General features: G+C 33.3%; 3 protein-coding genes across 6 annotated transcripts; all 3 read left to right on the top strand.

Moving 5' to 3' along the window:
- The first annotated feature begins 133 nt into the window (after positions 1-133).
- LOC105323008 (uncharacterized) lies at positions 134-5,086 on the top strand. 4 transcript variants are annotated; one of them, XM_011421948.4, is made up of 6 exons: positions 134-322; positions 1,122-1,414; positions 2,385-2,485; positions 3,978-4,094; positions 4,310-4,441; positions 4,616-5,086. In XM_011421948.4, exons 2-6 carry the CDS (start codon positions 1,123-1,125, stop codon positions 4,922-4,924), a joined length of 951 nt encoding a protein of 316 aa, XP_011420250.3. In that variant the 5' UTR covers positions 134-322; position 1,122; the 3' UTR covers positions 4,925-5,086. The 4 variants fall into 4 exon arrangements, with proteins under 4 accessions (XP_011420250.3, XP_011420249.3, XP_065931794.1 ...); XM_011421947.4 differs by lacking the exon at positions 2,385-2,485 and adding an exon at positions 1,697-1,797 and having other exon boundaries at positions 135-322; positions 1,119-1,414; XM_066075722.1 differs by having other exon boundaries at positions 136-322; positions 1,160-1,414.
- A 3,687-nt stretch (positions 5,087-8,773) lies between these two features.
- Positions 8,774-14,466, top strand: LOC105323007 (retinol dehydrogenase 12). Its single transcript, XM_011421945.4, has 7 exons — positions 8,774-8,887; positions 9,835-9,975; positions 10,280-10,471; positions 10,836-10,994; positions 11,232-11,354; positions 11,548-11,737; positions 13,224-14,466. The coding sequence occupies exons 1-7, from the start codon at positions 8,824-8,826 to the stop codon at positions 13,321-13,323; spliced, it is 969 nt and encodes a 322-aa protein (XP_011420247.3). The 5' UTR covers positions 8,774-8,823; the 3' UTR covers positions 13,324-14,466.
- Positions 14,467-17,382: 2,916 nt separating this feature from the next.
- Positions 17,383-18,036, top strand: LOC105323022 (uncharacterized). Its single transcript, XM_011421967.3, has one exon. It carries the CDS (start codon positions 17,383-17,385, stop codon positions 18,034-18,036), a length of 654 nt encoding a protein of 217 aa, XP_011420269.3.
- The last annotated feature ends 1,784 nt before the right edge of the window (positions 18,037-19,820 follow it).

Raw genomic sequence — 19,820 nt, 5'->3', positions numbered from 1 at the left:
ACGGCACAGTTCTAAAAGTGCAAAACTACCCAAGAATAAAAGATGAATTGCTAAAATTGATAGGACCGAAAATAACGGATTCATCAAAACGTTTTATTAAGAGGGTTTTGGAGCTCTCTTTTCCGTTTCTGATTCACGTTGATTTGTTTACTTTCAGTTTTGTTGCATGAGCTGACGTGTCGTTGATAAGTTCATGCTGCAATAACATCTCTATTTATCGTCAGGGAATTTGTCAACTCTTATCAATTTCAGACTTGTTTCCGAACTGGTCAGGAAGACTCAGCTATAGAAGACTCAGCTATAGAATCTCATTTGCTTCCAGGTAAACAGTGATTGTAGAAAAATTTAAGAGAGATACTCAAACTGTTCAAATCTAGTAATAAATAACGTTAGGGGATAATAAATATAAAATAATGAATAGGTTATCTCAATAGAGTATTGTTGAATTATTCAAATGATATAAGCTAAGTAGAAGTCAAAACGCATGCTGATTATTTTAAATGAGTTATTGTGTGCTCTGCATCAGACCACAGGGGCGTCATATCCTCAGCCCAATCGCAACTTCTCGGGCCTTTCCGGCAAGCTTGGAAAAACACGAAAGGCCCGAGAAGTTGCGATTGATCCTCAGCCTTATAGTATTGTTGTTATTTTAGAAAATATAATATCTGTTCTTCATATCTTATTAATTGGAGTTATTTTAATTATGATGTTCATACATTTGAGAAATTTATGTCGCAATTTTCTCCAGCTAAGATATTTTTGGAAAAACTTTTTAGAACTTTCAAATCTGTGATTTAAACAAATAATACCTGGATATTTAAGAGTTATTGAGGATTAATTGCAAAGGACTGGAGATTGTTAAAAAGTCAGCTGAGTTAAATTACTTTATTTAAACGTTGCTACAAGTAGTTGGTTATAGCTGTAACAAAAAAGAATTCAACTCCAGGATGGCAGCTACAATGTAGTTTAGTAGATCTATTAAATATTTTATAAATAGTCCATCCAAAATTTGAAGCATAAATCTCTCCATTAAAAATCGATTATAAACCAAGTGCATGATGTTAAAATGAATGCATGAACATAGACAAATATTTTGTATTTGTTCCTCTTACTTTTAGAAGAATGGAAGTCATCAGCGTGATCATATTTTGTGTGATAGTTTTCTTTATCTGGTGTTGCTGTGGAGGTTCCTCCTCATCGAGTGCCTCCTCATCAGCCTCCTCATCGGGGTCCTCACAGAACAAGCTCTACCCAGATCTCAGTCAGATGAAGGCAAAGAAAAGCAACTCCAATAGCCTCTTCAGCTTTTTTGGAGGCAGCAGTTATTCTAGTTTTGTTGATAGATTTACTTCCCTTGAAGATGTTACCACTGCTATCAGAAAAGCAGGAGTAGAGGGATGTGGCCTAATATTTGGTGAGTTTTTGTATATGAATATTTAATCATATTGAAAACTGATGTTTCTATAACATGTAAATTCATAAGTACAAGTGTTTATTTTTGGTTTACAATAAGTTTACCACATGCATTTGAAATTCATTTACCATTAATATAATTTTGATTTACAATATGTTCAAATGCATTTGAGATACATGTACATGTACCAGTACTTGAAAATCATCTTCAGTACATGTAGTACTTTTTATGAAATGAATATCATAGAATTGAAAAAGAGAATTAATAATGAGCATGTTGTAGGTGTGGATTTTACACAAAGTAATATGTGCCAAGGGATTAGAACATTTGGAGGGAAAAGTCTGCACTGTATAGATCCCAGGGAAATTAATCCTTATCAAAGGGTAGGCAACTCATATAAAGTATATCAGTTATTGTGTAGAAAAGGCTAGATATAAAAAAGAGATTTTTGAACAGCAAAGGCAAAAGAAACCGATTAATAAATACAAATTTCAGATTTACCAAATATAGATATTGTAAAGTACATTAATGAAATTAAACTGCAAGAGCAGGGCTGCATTAATTTGTAGTGTTTGGTTACCAAGAATTTAAAACAAACAATGATTTACACTGTTGAATCATAGGTGCCTTAATATTTGAACATAAAATGGCAACCTTACAGTGGGAATATTGGAGCAGTTACTGTAGCCCAATGGTCCAGTCTTTTCCCTGAGAGCTATCATAGTTATACAGATTTTTTTGCTGTAGAACATGATTTTTTAAAATTTCAAATACAGCTACATGAAGATATTTACTTCCCCCCAAAGCTTATGAAACATTGAAATCAACTGCCCAAGCTATTACATATTTGCCAAAAAATGTTTGTACATGTATTTCAAATGCATTTCTTGTAATTATAATAGATTTAGTAATTAGAATATAAGTACCATGTGTATATGTCAGGACCGGGCACTCTTTCTGTTGTTAACAGGGATAGATTATACTGCCAGTAATGCAGTGCAGGGTCAGAGAAGTTTTGGGGGACAGTCCCTTCACTCTATAGGCCAGAGGTTTCTAAACCCTTACCAACAGGTACTGATGGATTTGCCAATAGTTTCTTTATTTACCTCCCTTTTTCAGTTACAGTTACAAAACATGCTTAAATTTAGATATGCCTGTATTTAAAAAAAAAAGCATATATGAAACACATAGATGATTCCCTACAATTTTAAGAAATGTCTTTAGTTGCACCTCTGTAGTGCCAAGATTTGCACACATATAACCAGGGCTGCATTTTACAAAAGAACTTACGACAATGTCGTAAAGATTTACAGTCTCGTAGAATGATCTTAAAAGAACAAAATTGACATAAAACCATTTGTTAACAAATATTTTAATTCCCATAATTATATTTTCCAGCCATAAGAATGAATCATTGATAAGTTTGTGATTAATTACCATTCATTAATTTGGTAGTAGGTCTTAAGTTCTTTTGTAAAACGCAGCCCTGGCTTGTACATGTATTAATTAATTTTTCTTAGCTAACTGCTGCATTTGTAAAGCTGTACTTGTACATTATGATATTATTGGTGTTTTGAGTGTATTTAGTCTAAATAGAAGTTTGGTCAAAAGTATCTGATGTGCTGCATGATAATGATTAATGAATTGTAAAATTACCAGTGATTTAAATAGCTGAAGTTCAGAGTAAAGAGGCTTAGACATTAACTGGATAACCTATTCACAAAAATAGTATCAATTTGTGCTTTGGTAGATGGAGCACTTACTGCATAACTATTCTTCTAGTGAGTGATTTTTTGTCCCTACCATGCATACACAAAGAATTATATACAGTTTTTAGCTCAACTGACTGAAAGCTCAAGTGAGCTTTTCTGATCACTTTTTGTCCAGCGTCTATCCATCTGTCTGTCCATCAGCCTGTCTGTCCGTCCATTTGTCTGTCCATCTGCCTGTAAACTTTTTAGATTTTCAACTTCTCAAGAGCCACTCTGCTGATTTAAACCAAACTTTGCACAAAACATCCTTAGGTTAAGGGAATTTAAGTTTTTCAAAATAAAGGGTCACACTTTTTTTCAAAGAGGGATGATTAAAAAGAATTTTTAAAAATTTGTTGGTATCTTTAAAAAATCTTCTTCTCAAAATTTAATTGGCCAGAAAAGCTGTAACTTGTGTGGAAGCATCCTCAGATTGTGTAGATTCCAGTTTGTTTAAACCATGATCCTTGGGGTAGAGTGGGCCCACAATGTGGGTCGAATTCTTACATAGGATAATAAAGAAAAAAACTTTAAAATTTTTCTCAAAAACCAAATGGCCAGAAAAGCTGTAACTTGTGTGGAAGCATCCTTAGGTTGTAAAGATTTCACTTTGCTCAAATCATGAGAGAAATATCTTCTTCTCGAAAAGATTATTTTATTATGGCTTTTGTTGCTCAGGTGAGCGATGTGGCCCATGGGCCTCTTAATTGAATTTTAATACCTGTAAAAGTTGAGTGTACCTCTAAATAATGCATTACTTATTATCACCAATAAATGGAATAGTATTATAAAGGTTTTGTCACTACCAACAGGTGATCTGCATCCTAGGAGAGACCTTAGAATCCTTTGATGATGACGGCAAAATTCCTGCATTTGGATTTGGAGATGCCTCAACAAGAGATAGAGCTGTGTTTCCTTTCAGAGCTGAGGTTGGTTTATTTCTTTTATGATAAAATATTTATTGGTTGATTTTTATTTTATATGTGCCATTCTATGAAATATTTAGTACCATTTTTCTTTCCTTTAATATCTGAAATTATGATAATCTAAGTCAGGTCTTGCAAAACATCTACCGGTATACCTGTACTTAGTACATGTATTGATGCATGCAGAAAATCCAAAGGTTTTTTTTCTGTGTACACAGGGTTATTGTTATGGCTTCCATGATGTCCTTGAGATGTACAATCAAATCACCCCTAACATTCGTCTGAGTGGAGGAACCAATTTTGCACCTCTAATCAATAAAGCCATTGATATTGTGAAACGTGAGCGTACGGTAAGGGGAAGCTATATCTCATAGAAAATAAAAATTTGCAATATGTAGAGACTGAGGAAAGTCTGCTTCTTTGTGACTTTGAAAATGGAAATATGTTTTGTATTTAAAATCATGTCTTGGATGGTTTTAAATGTAGCCAACATTATAATATCCACTATTTTCGGGTACTTTCAGTATCACATCCTTGTTATCGTCGCTGATGGACAAGTAACCAATGAGAGAGAAACTGTGAATGCCATTGTTGAAGCCTCCAATTGGCCTATATCAATCGTGATGGTTGGGGTAGGTGATGGACCATGGGATATCATGGAAGATTTTGATGACCGTCTACCTAGAAGAAATTTTGACAATTTTCAGTTTGTTGATTTCCATAAGATAATGACAACTGCTAGAAACCCACAGGCAGCATTTGCCTTGCAGGCTTTGATGGAGATTCCAGATCAGTATAAGGCAATCAAAGATAGAGGCATGCTCAACTTCTAATTCAGAGAGAAAGAATGAATCGAGAGATAAAGGAGAAGAAGAAATGAGATGTGATAAGTGTAAAACAATCAAAGACACAGGTGTTCTCAACTTCTATTTGAGAGAGAGAGAGAGAGAGAGAGAGAGAGAGAGAGAGAGAGAGAGAGAGAGAGAGAGAGAGAGGAGAGAGAGAGAGAGAGAGAGTATTTTGAAACTTGTAAATGAAGAGAGATTTATTTTAATGCTGGTATTTAAAGGTTATTGAGAATCTTTGTCTGTCCATGTATACAATGTACATAATTTTATATTTTTTTACTTTTGTATGTCTGATATGCTTTGAATTATGTTTATTTTAGAAAAGCTAATACATGTTTTGCTCTTTAATTGTTTTATTACATGTATGTACATGAACAAGTACTGTTGACGGGTCATAGTAATGAGAAACATTTTTCGTAAGGTTTATGTTCATTTTGTCTGTTATCCATATTATTCATTACCGGGTAATCATGCTTGTCAGATATAATAAAATCATTTAAGGTATCCCACTCATCAATGTTGTTGTATCAAGATTTTCTTGAGAAGTATATCATTGAAGTCTGTAGACAAAACAAACTTAAAAAATACAAAGATAATGGGGGATCAGTATCCATCCCTCTGAGTTATGGCCAATTTAATTTGACCTTTTTGCACCTAAAATGCAATTTCATCCTGATTAGGATTTTTTGTCAGTATTTTTGATTAAGCAAACTTATTTCTTCAAATATTGTTTTTAATTATGCACAATGGTCACACTGAATAGATGGATTACGAAAAAATTTTGTACAAAGCTGCATAAATTTTTGTGTGACCTTTTTGCACTTAAAATAGACAATTTCTATAATAGTTACAATTTGATTTGAAATGAAAACTTCTTGAATATCAAGAATTTTATAAGATTAATCCAGTTTGCCTAAATATGTATTCAGTATCATTTTGACATAATATAACATGGGGGTCAGTGATGTTAAAATTTTAGATATAGGGCTTCAAAGGTAAAATTCTCGCAAAATTTGGCTTAAAAAAATTCAGACATGTTCTATATATATGCATGATTTTATGCTAAACGGCTATCACATTCTCAAGATTTGATTTTGAACATGTCACACAGAACCTATAAAATATGTTACAAACCTATCAAATGTTAAAAATGTGAATAACGAATAAAGTATAATAAAAAGAAAAGTATATTGAAAATTCATAAAATTGCTTGTTTCTGTCATTTTCGTCTAAAAAACCTTTCGCAGGAAAAAATAGTTCCCCAAAAAACTTGTTTGTTTCTTGAATTCAAATGGATTTTCTTTATGAATGTTGTGTAATTATGAAATAATAATCTATCTGTGATGATTAAATAAATAAAATCATATTCATTTTAAATATAATGATCATCTGCGCAATGAAATCAAAACATGAGGAGTGAGATACCTTAAGGTAAGGTTTGCGGTTACAGGGAGATAACTCACACATTTTCATTGTGACGTAACACCAACTACCCTTTATTTCAGTTATGACGTCAAAATTTATATGACGTCATAATTGATTTCAGGTTTTTTTTATTTCGCGGGGTTTTTTAGATTCAATGAAAAAAATAAGAGGACACAAGCATTTTATCAATTTCCACGAAAACGAAATCCGCATCATATGGTTTTGAATAGTGTTTTAGAAACATCAGATTACACATATTCCAAGATACCTTTTTCCTGAAATCGGTGGACTTGGAAAGGTTTCAAATAAGATGTTTTCGTTTACATAATAGTAGTCCAAAATTAAGACTTTTGTTGCATTTTATTCTATTTTTAGATAGTTCATCAGAAATTAATAAAAGTGAATCATGATTTTAATAGTGATATTATTTTCAAACATTTTAAGCACAAATAACCCCCATAATAGTCATATATAAAATGCACATATTTTCACGAAATTGTTTACATTTCATCAAAATGAAAATTGGAAATCATGAACTTTGACCTTTTGTACTTATAAAACGGGACGGGCAAAATTCATTTGAATTTCATGAGAAAAAAGACTTTAGTATAGTGAACAAAATGGTATGTAACTTTGGTACAACCTCTAAAAAATGCAAGCCGCAAACCTTACCTTAATATTAAAGTTATTAAAAATGTTTTGATTTGTCTATTTCACTTTATTGTGAAACTCTATATCATCTGATGTAACAAAATTATTCATCAATTATGACTTTGCAACACATGTATATTACAATTTATATGAATATATTTACATCTACAAAGTATTCCCTCTATTTCTTACGGAAACCTATATTGAATTCATAGCTCTATAGAAACAGCCAGACTGAAATCTACACGCCCCGTTTATCGATTGGTCGAAATCTACAGCTGCTGAAACTGATAAGAAACTGACAGGACAGATATAGACACGCCCTGTTTATCGATTGGTCCAAACCTACAGCGACCTAGAAAAAATCACGGACTGCACGAAATAATCATGACGATGTCAGACTCAAAGTCTCACAGGAGACGATTTGGCTATTTCTTTTAGCTAATGTACTTACGTACATTGACAGTATATCAGTGAATTTTACTTACTTTTCATAATCAATTTATCAATTAGCTAAAAGAAAGATGTTAATATAAACAATAAAATGCTTTCTTTGATGATTCATTCGGGTTATGAGGGTAGCGATCAATGCAGAAAAATTTACATAACCCGCTAACGCGGGTTATGTATTTTTTCTGCAATGTCGCTACCTTCATAACCGTACGCGCATACAGGTTACGCGCATATAACAATTCGTTATGTTACCCGTTGCCAAGTGTGTTGCTAACGCAGAGGGTAATAGAACGGGTTACCAACTGCGTCTAAACCAATCAGATTTCAGTATTTAACATGAAAGAATAATAAAACGAATTATTATACAGGCACTATTTATATAATGTACATTTAAATGTAGAAAAGAAGCACCGCCTTTTTATTTACTTGGTCTGTTCATTTCTCTTAATTAAGCGAATGTAGAGGTACTTGATTGTATTGGATGTTATAAATTGATTACCAGGAAGCGCAACTAGCTGTGTCTTTAATATTTTTAAAATGATATAACAAGAACGTCCTAGACATGAATAGACATTATTGACAAGTTGGACTCAAAATTAATGAGTTTAAGGTTTTAATATGAGCTGTATTTTTATGACGTCGAAATTTATTGTGAAATTTTAATGTTTATTTTCTTCTTTCATGACGGAAAAGATTATGCTTATATTTTTGTGGGAAAAGTTATTAAATGCATTGACTGAAGTAAAATTAAATTGTCATCCTGTACAGAAATTAGTTTGCGGTATATTCCTAACAGTAGAGAAATCTTTATCATAGAATATGATAAATATTTTAATTTCCTCTATCGCGTGCGTTAGTTTTGAATCAAAATAAAATCAGTAAAATTAAAAAAAAAAACGTGCTCAGCTTAAAGGTATTGCTTTGGATAATCCGAATTCAAATAATCAAATAAAATCAAAAGCTTAATTAAATTAGTCGATTATAAAACATCTTCGCTAGCCAAGGGATTATATGATACATTCTGCTCCTCTACAAGCCTAGACCCTTGTCTAGCGAAGATAAGAAGATATCCTTTCAATGACTCGATCATTTAAATCAGAATATTGGAAAAATGATTTTATATAGGCCTAATACAAATATTTCTAATATTACTCCTAATGGTAATAGTGTAATTATAACACTGTAAACTATTTATGTATTATGAAACCGTAAGGAGGAAATAAATTTAAGAAAGGATCGACGAGCAATCAAACTGTATCTGGAGTATTTCTATATACATGTAGACGATAATTATATCTGTTATGGGTTTCCGTATTAAAAACAACAACTGAGATAAACTTACGAAACAGTTCGTCATGGATGAATTAGGGAAGTTAATAACTGAGAACCAAACCATTATTGCGAGTCTTGGTGTAGCAGGTAATATTTCTGCGATTATCCACTAATGCAATTTTAACTGCGAGAAGTAAATTTCGCCAGGTACAACATGGATATTTGGCACCCTCTGCAACCATTGTCCCTGTTTTTGACCCCCTATGTATGACTATATATAGGTCTTTTTAATTTGAATTAAAATCACTATATATCATATATTCTCGTTTGAGAAGTGGACAGGCATAGCCTAAATCCATGTGGATGTAGGCTGTGCCTGCAGTCCACTTCTCAAAAGAGAATGTATCTCATATATGATAATGTAAAATTAACTAAGTCATTAATTGATCAAGTTTTTTAAACCTGTAACATGTTATCCTAAAACGAACAATTATGTGTTTCTATGATAAACCACCCGTACCATAAGTCTATAAAACATGGGAAAAAGTCAATTTGATTATCTTCCCATGTCTAGAGTTTCTGATCCGCACCGCTCTACATAAACATTTACATAGAGCGGAGCGGGTCAGAAACCCTTGACTTGGGTAGAGCAGTTCGATCAATGTTTACCGTTTCAATAATTGCTGACCAAATCTGACTTTGTCGTAATGTCAATGTGGATGATTGAATTAAAGCACGTAATTTATTTAAAATGTATTCATCATCAAATTTACATATATTGTAACTTGATGAGAGAAGTAATGACGGACAAGACCAGGATATGAACTCTGTTCAGGTGGCCTACCAACTGAGCTATCTGGCGCTGGTATTCAAATAGGGTTCAAATCCCGCTCTGGTCCGTCATTATTTCACCCATCCCGTTACAATATTTTTCATTTGGTCAAGTTACTTTCTATTCTAATTTTGTGAACATAGCCGATATTAAATACTGGTCAGTAGCTGAACAATTATATAGAGAACCAGTATAACAAGCCGTGGTGAATGAAATTGTTATCTTTGATGTCCCTACCGCAATCCCGTGGTTACTATTTCAGCGATAACAGTGGCAGTGTTTCGGCGCTGGAAGGCGGGCGGCAGATGTCTCAGCAAGGCTCGCCTGGACGGCAAGACGGTGATTATCACGGGGGCAAACACGGGTATCGGCAAAGAGACCGCTGTGGACCTAGCGAACAGAGGTACATTTGGTACACGTACAGTATACAGGGCTTCTTAAAATATTGATTATTAACTACAGATGTTAGCAGAAAAAAGGTCGTCGTCCTGATTGACACTCAAGTAATGTACGTGTTGTTTATCCACATAATCCTCCTGGAATACTAATATTAGAACTTCAGAATACAAATGCCTTGTATCCAAATTCTAAAGAATATAATCTTTATAACCATTACTTATAGACGGAAAGGATACTGTTAGTCTGTGATCAAACCTTAATATCACCATATGACATTCAAATTATTAAACAAAGTCATTTTTTTTCAGGAGCTCGGGTGATTCTAGCATGTCGAGACAAAAGTCGCGGAGAAAATGCGCTAGCTGACGTCATAAAAAGGACCGGAAGTAAACAAGTGGTTTTGAAGAGTTTGGACCTGGCCTCACTAGAATCGGTCCGAAAGTTCGCTCAAGATATCAACAAAACTGAACCCAGAATAAATATATTGCTGAATAATGCTGGTAAGTTACTTCATTATCATCGTGTCAATTTACGTTTAAAAATTTGGTAGGGACCTACTGTAAAATAAGATAAGTTTTCCCACTGAAATTTGACCATTTATGATAGATACTTATACAAAACATGTAAAAATGATATTAAATAAGATTATAATTGTGTGGAAAAGTATATAGAATGTAAAAATAGTTTGTTGAGAACTCCTTTACAATGTCATCCTCCTCGTGTTTTCTACAAGTCATTAAACAGAAAATAAAACTCGCAATCCTTTTCATTAATTGATGACTTCACCCCCGAGAGTTACGCCGGTTCATGAAAGACCATGATTTCCTTTACACCTCATATTTTGTGGTATTTCTGTTATACAAGGAGTGATGATGTGCCCTTACATGAAGACCTCTGACGGGTTCGAGATGCAGTTCGGAACCAACCACCTCGGTCATTTCCTTCTGACCAACCTACTCCTGGAAAAAATAAAACGATCCGCTCCCGCCAGAATCATTAATGTTTCTTCACTAGCTCATACCTGTAAGTGACTGTAGACATTTTATTAGATGTATATATACATTGACTTAAACATCAGGCATAAATTGTGACATTTGTGTCCATCGCAGTTCATATGAAAACTAGTGCATGCATTTGGAGGTATGGTGTATTCTGAAATAAAAAATAATCAGTATTAACCTATTTACATTAGTTTGGGAATAAAAGCATACTTTAGAGTACATTCTGTTGAAGATATAAAGATTCGTTCTTTCTTTTCAGTTACCACCAAAATTAATTATGACAAAATCAAAGACGAGAAAAGCTATAGTCGAATCGAAGCGTACGCACAGAGCAAGCTAGCTAATATTCTGTTCTCCAGAGAGCTTAGCAGGAGACTTCAAGGTACATGTCAACATTATAAACCTAAGAACATATAATATTTTTATAATTATTTTATTATTTATTTATTATTTAATTTAAATATGAAAACAATATTTCATTAGTTTAACAGGATATCTTCAAACTTTTAAAAACAAAAACTATCGTTTTCATAGCCGCTGAAACTATTCTCGACTTTTTATGACCCATTTTTTAGGGACGGGCGTGACAGTTAATTCGCTCCACCCTGGTTCAGTGGCCACGGAGCTGGGCAGATATTTCCCAGGATTCACCATTTTATATCCAACCCTGTCTCTGTTTTTTAAGTCCCCATGGGAAGGGGCACAAACGAACATACACTGCGCAGTTGAGGAAAGTTTGGAAAACGTAACGGGGAAATATTTCAGGTATTGCAGTAGAAATGTAGTTATAGTTAATTCAATACAAGGGCAATATTATAAACAACGTTTCGATAAACTCATGGTGCCATATCAACAAATACATATTCAATACGTTCTGTATATATATCCGTTAATACTGTTACTTATTTAGATCTAAGTAATAGGAGTAAAATTGTCCATGGCATTTGACATTTTTAAGGTGGCTCTATACACCACTTTTTGATGACGCAGTACGCAAAAAAGTAAATCTGGAAACATGCATTTCCGGTACTGTCTGATTTAAACTGAGGTGAATTGTATGGGAACCGCTATTTTGAAAAATTTGTTAAATGTATAGATTTAATTTGATAATTGGAAAATTCATTACTTACAAGTAATGTGGTATGTGACACCTTCACGTTGTGTGGTATTATTTATAGAAATAAACAATAAAATCAAGTATAAATTTTTAAAGAGTTTCTTTAGCATCATCGAAATGTTACACCGTAGCGCAGTGGGTTAGTGGGTTCACTACAAACCAGTAGGTCATGAGCTCGATTCCCATTGAGAACAATAATTTTTTTTAACTTTCCAAAAATTTCTAAAACGTATTTTTTGGTTGAATACCGTGAAAGAAAATTCTAAACAGGTGAAAATATTTCAATTATAATAGTACTTTAATGCACATTAATATCGACACCTAACGGGGATGAGAGGGTTGCTTTGAATTTTTCTCAGGTTGGGATACATAAATCCTATTAGCCTAGTCAATGTTCCCCTTTATTTATTTGACTTAGTTTTGCACTAAAGCGAATATATTCACTTAAACAGGGCAAAGTCTATAATGAAATATGCATGTATTTATCATTCCAACATTATATTTAGGAAATTTTCTTCAACTCAGAAATGAAAATTCCCCAAGGTGTTTGGGCCTTGGGACTTAGGAACGATAACCCTTACATGAGGAACTTTCATACCAAATAAAATTTAAAATATTTTTTGTGTTTATTTGCAATTGTTTTCATTCAATTTTTTATTTCACATTTATTAAAATACATTTTCTTATAACATCAAGCAACTTTTTCAGATGATTTGTCAACAGAGTAAGAAAATATGAAAAATATGTTTTGGGGAAATACTAAAAAAAATTGCAATAATAACATTTTTGAATGTTAAGAAGTGTTATATTTTTTTATGTGTCCAAGGAAATATCCATCATATGACAAAATAATTTCTCTCAATTTGTTGATAGCTGTCTTTTTAAAAAATATTTTACAAAAACACGAAAAAACATTAACAAATTCTTTAAAAATACCTATAGTATCCCTATCGTCATTTTAATATTTGATAAGTATATGTTTTGTGGTCTTCTATTGAAAATTGGAATAAACTGTGGATGTAAAGAGCCACCTTAAAATGTATATATTGGTACACACAGTCCTTCGATGTTAGTGTTAAATCCCGATAAATATATAGCAATGTTTCAGACTTTGTAAGAGACAATTTATTCCAGTGATTGTGCCGTGGTTCAGGAATCTAAGGCAGCACGGGATGACGAAGCAGCCAAATCGTTGTGGGAAATGTCCGCCAAAATGGTGGGGCTACAGCAATAACTCTCAACATACCTCTTAACCTAGAGACCACAGACCTCGCTTGCCGCTGACATACCGGTACTCCACAGAGATGTTTTAACATAGTCCCTAAAACAATGTTTACATGTTTTTTCTTACTCTAGAGTTCACATTTAAAGCTGAGATACGAGATTTATATTGTGCATTTGAACATATTTCAAATAATCATATCATTGTCAAAATAAAGTTTGCACTCATTTGTCTAGAATGTAGTTTTTAGATAATACATGTATGTCAAGAAATCAACTATTGTGTATAGTGCTTGTGGCCAATTTGTTATTTATGTTCTAATTATCCAATTGTAAAATAATAAATGCCAAACAAATTAAACCTTTACAACCCCCTCCCCACACCTGGTTTCAACGGTAGAGAACTAGATAAAACTATTTTTAACAAGGTCTTGGACTTTCAGTTGGATGTCATATCTATTTCTTGAGTCAAAACAAGTTAAAATGACGATGGTTTCGAGCGAAATATGTGTACACCGACTGCGTAGTTTTCACTCATAAGCCAGACAAATCTTGTTGATTTCAAAGAGCCATGGCTGAATGGCCAGCAATTTGACACTACTACCCAAAACCAAAGCTCTTGTTAAGATGGTTCTATTTCGAATTTCACTAAGAAAATTTACGATTTCAATTTTATAAATTCGGGTATTTTGATTTTTTAAGGATTAAGAATCTTGTGCGAAAATAAAAACTATCAATGTTTACGGGTAGATTGTAAGTTAAATCTCACAGAGTTTTTTTAAAAATGGTTAACGGCCCATGATTTATTTACTATCAAGGTAAAAACTAAAAACAAAGAGACCAATACATGTAGCCCTTTAGACTATATTCTCAGTTTGCAACATAGTTCTTGGTTTTTTTACTGTGTTTGTTTGATTTGTTTTTGATTTATCACTAAAGCATACATGTAAAATATTGATATTGATTGCTCAGGCACAAGTGTATGTTTTTCTGCTACCAGAAAGAGTATTAAAAAGTTTACTGGTGGATATATAAATGTATTTTTATCTTCATATGTATTTTTATACCATGATGGTTCAAAGTTTTCTTTGTTGATGAATGTATTTTCCTTCAAGTTCACCAAAGTGCATAATAAAACTGTGTTTTCCTGTCCAAATGGCTTTTCACCAAATATTAAAAGATTCCATCAAAGGAAACAAGAAGAGTTTACCTGTATTTACATGAAAAATGTACGATTTTTCATCCGATCATAATCTAACCTAATATATACATTATATTGTATTGATAGAGAGTTACCTCGTGTGTATTCTTAGTTAATCGACCGTAACCGCATCTTCGCTAGCCAAGAGTTTTCGGTCGAGTCTGTAATCGTTGACAATTTAAAAATATTATTAATAATATAACTTGAGATGTTTGTCTTTAACGATCTATAAACGTGACTAAAACGTGAAAGTTCGACAAAGTAAATTAAACAATAAACATTGATCTACGCGAAAATCGTCTTTTGGATCCCCTACATGAAAACGACTAGCATGAAGACGGAATGACATTTAACAGTTAAGAAATGTAATTCTCGTTACAAGCTAGTCATACCTTGCTACAAGGTACAAACTATCTGTGTTTGGTTCAAGAAATTGAGGAGAAAATCAATAATTCAAGTCGATAGAAGTGGACAATTTTCGCTCCTAAAATTTAAAGTGATGATTATACTTAAGGTATTGTGAATTTATAAATTGTCTATTTATTTGAATAAAAATAAATAGATACCTGAGTTGATGTACGGTAAAATTAGTATTTACGATTGTTCTGCTAAATGTTATCCATAAAATTACAAACACATGGGCGTTGGAACCGCGGGGGGGGGGGGGGGGGGGGGGGGGGGGGGACTTAGCCACCCCACTTTTTTGTCTGCACCGCTTGGTGTGTCATAGGACCGACGACATCCAAAAATAAGCATTCAATCCTTAAATTGAAACTCTGCACATCCCGTTTATCGATTGGTCAAAACCTACAGCGACCTATGAAAAATCACGGATTGCACGAAATAATCATGATGATGTCAGACTCAGATTCCCACAGGAGACGTTTTGGCTGTTTCCTTTAGCTAATGAATGTACTGGTACACATTAACAGTAATTTAGTGAATTTTTCTTAATTTTTACGATCAATTCTTTCGTTTGTTTAATGAAAGATGTAAATATAACAATAAAGTGCTATTTTTAGTGATTCATTCATTGTGATAGTAGCGATCATTGCAGAAAAAATACATTACCCGCGTTATTTTTTTTTCTGCAACGTCGCTACCTTCATATCCCGCATGAATCACCAAAGAAAGCATTTTATTGTTTATGTTCCCCTCTCCAAAGAACACCAGATGTTTTTGTAGTCGTTGTGTCAACCTCAAACAGTATCTTGGGTATTTTAGAGGTTTCTGCTTGCTCTTTGAAATTCTGTTCTTGCTCATCTATATGGACAATCTGGTTAAATCAGTCTGTCACACTCGACTGAGTTTTTTTTTTCTCTCATAAGGTCGACATGCATACCTTTTTTTAAAAGAGGATATTTAACCCGGTTTCTTCCCGATCCGAAAGCTTCTCGACCAAATGCTGCTTAAAGCTGTGATGTTCGTTTTAAAAAAAGGCACACCCCTTAAATAATAAATGCGAACTATCGAGCCAATGTTTTTAATCGTTATTTAAACGTATACTAGAATATCAATAAAAATGGAATGAGAAGATGCGCTTTTCGAGGAATACCGAGATATGTAGTTACAGAAGAATGTCAACCAATATAGAATCTTATTCAGGATCTGTTATGTTCAGCCATCGCTTTTTGATGGCCAAATTGCATACTAGTATATCTTACCAGGAGAGCCAGAGTTGCTAGGATCGGGGGGGGGGGGGGATTATAGCCATAAATAAACGCTTAAATGTGATGATATTAATGTTGGTCACTGTACTGTTATCATTACGATGAAATTTAATCGAGCCCCCACGAGATAAATATTGAATTGATAATTTGAACACACGTATAAACACATTTATAGTTAGGGAATTTTATAACTGCTTCCAAATCAGTTGTTTTTCAGAGAAAATAGGCTTTTCGAGGAATAGCGAGATAATGTAGTTACAGAAGAATGTCAACCAATATAGAATCTTATTCAGAATATGTTATGTTCAGCCATCGCTTTTTGATGGCCAAATTGCATACTAGTATATCTTACCAGGAGAGCCAGAGTTGCTAGGATCTGTGGGGTGGGGGGATTTTATAGCCATAAATAAACGCTTAAATGTGATGATATTAATGTTGATCATTGTACTGTTATCATTACGATGAAAATTTATCGAGCCCTCACGAGATAGATATTGAATTGATAATTTGAATGTAATATTTTATTTATGGACAGACAGGACTCGAACGAACGATAAAGTGCGTCTCTACCGTTTTAGGTTTTGAAATTAACAATAAACTAGATAACAATGAAGACAGCTCTTGACTCTGTAATACACAATATCGACGTGTGCAAGTTGTAAATTTTTTTGTAACAGACTATGATAAACTTTGTCATGACTTTCTTTTTCAACAATGTTCCGCTGTGAGGTAATCGCATAAGACCCGAAATTTCAGTAAGATAAAAGGTGTGTTTATTGATTTTATTTGATCACTTTGGACTTCCTTGTTCAAATGCAGTAATGTTGTGCGTTATCTGAATATGATGATAAGAGATTTTATGGGCCACGTGCAGTTATATTGTTTTTCATTCTCTTTATTAATTTTTATATTTACGATATACCAAAGCCATAAGAATTAAAATTTCATCATATGACGCTGAAAAATCCTTCTGAAGAATCTCTAATAAAAGCTCTGAAGTTGTTTATTGGAAACTTGGAATAAGTTTTCCCTTTCGTGTACCCCTGTCGTGACGATAGTGTCTATGCATTTTAGACTTGAAAAAGAAAAGGGTGGGTGTACTACTTATGTGTTCAATATCTTATATTCAAAGAATTCAACAGAATAAGGAGTAAATTGGATTTCCGTGTCTGTTAGAATTCGAAAGTGATTTTGTAAAACCATGCGTCTTCTTTTGTGTGTCCTGATTTTACATTTCCTGGTGGAAGCTTGTCATGCTGACAATACAACTTCTACATCATCGACGACACCAACACCAAACAATACAACAACTGCAACAGGATCACTGACACCAAGCACTCTACTATCATCATCTTCAGAAGTACCCAAAACAAATTCAACAACAAGATCAACGACAACAACATCTTCATCAACTTCAACAACAACAACAACGGTATCACCGCCAACAACATCAGATAACGAAACTACAGAAAATAGAACAACAGAAGGATCTAACCAAACAACAGACAACTCATCCGTCGCTCAAACATCAACGGCAGACACGACAACATTGACAACAGACTCGTCATCAACAATATCGTCATCAACAATATTGTCATCAACAACAACAGTGTCAACGACAAACCAAGAAACTTCGGGAGCAAAAGCCGACTTACAAACGGCGGCAACCCCAACCACAACGGGAAAGCCGTTGTTGGAGAAGCAGACGGCAGTTGCCGTGGCAACCGTTGCGGTTATTGTAATAGCTGTGATATTTATAGTAATCGCTGCTCTGTCCAGCCGACTGGACCGACCCAGCAAAAAACTGGAAGGACGAAAATTTACCTTAAAGGCAACAGGTGGGAATGGTGAATAAAACTTACTTTTTAAAAATTCTATACTTTAATTAGAGGGTTATATCTTTTACTATGTGTCCTTAAACTTACAACCATTTATCAATTTTGACAATATGCTATAGTAACTATGAACATTTTAAATTTTCTTTATGGTAGTATTAATTAGTAATAGTATAGATTCATTTGCCGATTAACTACAAAAAATTTAAACTTCATTTTTCAATGAATTTCAAAATTTTTTATGAATTGCTTATCATCCAAAAATGCTTGTCCTTTAACACACGAATTTGAACTTGACGACTCATGCATTTATATCTGACTAAGAATAATGCTTTAAGAAAAAGAAATTGAATAATGCTCTTCATGAAAAAAATTGATTTGAAGGAATCTAAATTTTTGCAATAAACACTATTTTTACAAGTGTTCAAAATAAGCTTGATATAATTTACTAGTATATGTGGATTGCTTCTTACTGATTTTAGTGCAATTCATACACTCTGCAGTAGTTGATATTAAATGCCCAGTTATGGATATTTCCGCAATTGAATGTTTACTTAAGGCTGTGTTTTTAGCATGCCTGGAACTCATAATTTGTGATGGTTACTTATTTGCTTAGAGATACAGATCGCATTGACTGTAAATTTGTTAAGACATGTACGAAGTGAAATGTGTGCTCTTTTTGTATCAAAATATCCCAATCTCCATTTTCATGTGTCATTCCTGTATATAGATAAACAATTAGTGTAATATCCCCAATTGTGATAGTGAACACGTGATGCTCACGTGGGCAATCAGTTCACGATACCCGTTGTTCTGTTCGGTTGCATTCTTTGTTCTCTCATGACGCCGAAGCCTTCTATTGGGGAATTACTCAATATTTGAACAAAACTTTTCCACGAAGTTTTAAATTTAGTGCTATAGATAACAAAAAATCACCTGTGACAAAATGAATTTTACGTATGGTATTGAATATTTGGTGTGTTTATACAATTAATTTGCTTCCATCTTTCAAATACAAGGTATAATTTCTAGAAAATCAAACAATTCATATGTTTCTTATACCATCCTTCTTGCACGTTTTTTTTAAATCTTCATATTTTGGAAGTCAAGAATAAACGTACTTCAAAGATACTACTTTGTGTTAATATTATCTTAGCGAAGTTGCTGTGAAATATATGTACCAAAAATGTTACTGATTCCTGCGGCCAAAACCAATCGGGGTCACTATATATATTAACAAACTTTTCCTCCGAAGTTTTTTTTTATACAGAAAGTGGCTCTGGTGAAAAATTTAATGTAACAAAGATGGATATTAAGTGTTATACTGTAATCGGTCATATACTCAGTATATGAATGTTTTATAAACAGTTTTCCTTTCTGTATGTATGTCTGGGAAATGTTCACCTTCCCAGCTTTCTTTCAAAATCTTTGTATTTTAAAATGTTGTCGATTGAATACCTCCATGTGCATGTATAAATTACATTAGCGTTGTCACTGTGAAATTAAAGAGCAAATTTGGTTTTATTTTCCGATTCGAGAATTTGTTTCACTGACTAGTCTCATAGATAAGCTTTTAATCAATACAATCTAAGTACATCTTGACATAGATGTTCTTAGAGCAGATATAATGTATTTGTCCTCAAACGTTTTGTTTTTATGTTTTTTGTGATAAAAGTCTATTAAATCAAATCAAATCGATAAACCTATGTTGGATGTTCTTTAATAAAATTGCAAATAGCATTGATACTTTCATCTTAAATATTTTAAACAGGTATGCGGATAGGTAAACTTTACATAACCATTG

Source organism: Magallana gigas, chromosome 2 (genome assembly GCF_963853765.1).
Source record: "Magallana gigas chromosome 2, xbMagGiga1.1, whole genome shotgun sequence".
NCBI lineage: Eukaryota > Metazoa > Mollusca > Bivalvia > Ostreida > Ostreidae > Magallana > Magallana gigas.
Note: the sequence above shows the minus strand (reverse complement) of the source record. Positions and strands in the feature narration are given on the sequence as shown.

What these genes read in the sequence shown, in the direction of transcription:
- LOC105323008 (XM_011421948.4), top strand. Translation starts at nt 1,123, where the DNA reads ATGGAAGTCATCAGCGTGATCATATTTTGTGTGATAGTTTTCTTTATC. An exon ending in TTCTAAACCCTTACCAACAG is followed by an intron (nt 2,486 to 3,977) that starts GTACTGATGGAT and finishes CACTACCAACAG; the next exon opens with GTGATCTGCATCCTAGGAGA. An exon ending in TTGTGAAACGTGAGCGTACG is followed by an intron (nt 4,442 to 4,615) that starts GTAAGGGGAAGC and finishes GGGTACTTTCAG; the next exon opens with TATCACATCCTTGTTATCGT.
- LOC105323007 (XM_011421945.4), top strand. Translation starts at nt 8,824, where the DNA reads ATGGATGAATTAGGGAAGTTAATAACTGAGAACCAAACCATTATTGCG. An exon ending in TGCGAGTCTTGGTGTAGCAG is followed by an intron (nt 8,888 to 9,834) that starts GTAATATTTCTG and finishes TTACTATTTCAG; the next exon opens with CGATAACAGTGGCAGTGTTT. An exon ending in TTCTTCACTAGCTCATACCT is followed by an intron (nt 10,995 to 11,231) that starts GTAAGTGACTGT and finishes CTTTCTTTTCAG; the next exon opens with TTACCACCAAAATTAATTAT.
- LOC105323022 (XM_011421967.3), top strand. Translation starts at nt 17,383, where the DNA reads ATGCGTCTTCTTTTGTGTGTCCTGATTTTACATTTCCTGGTGGAAGCT.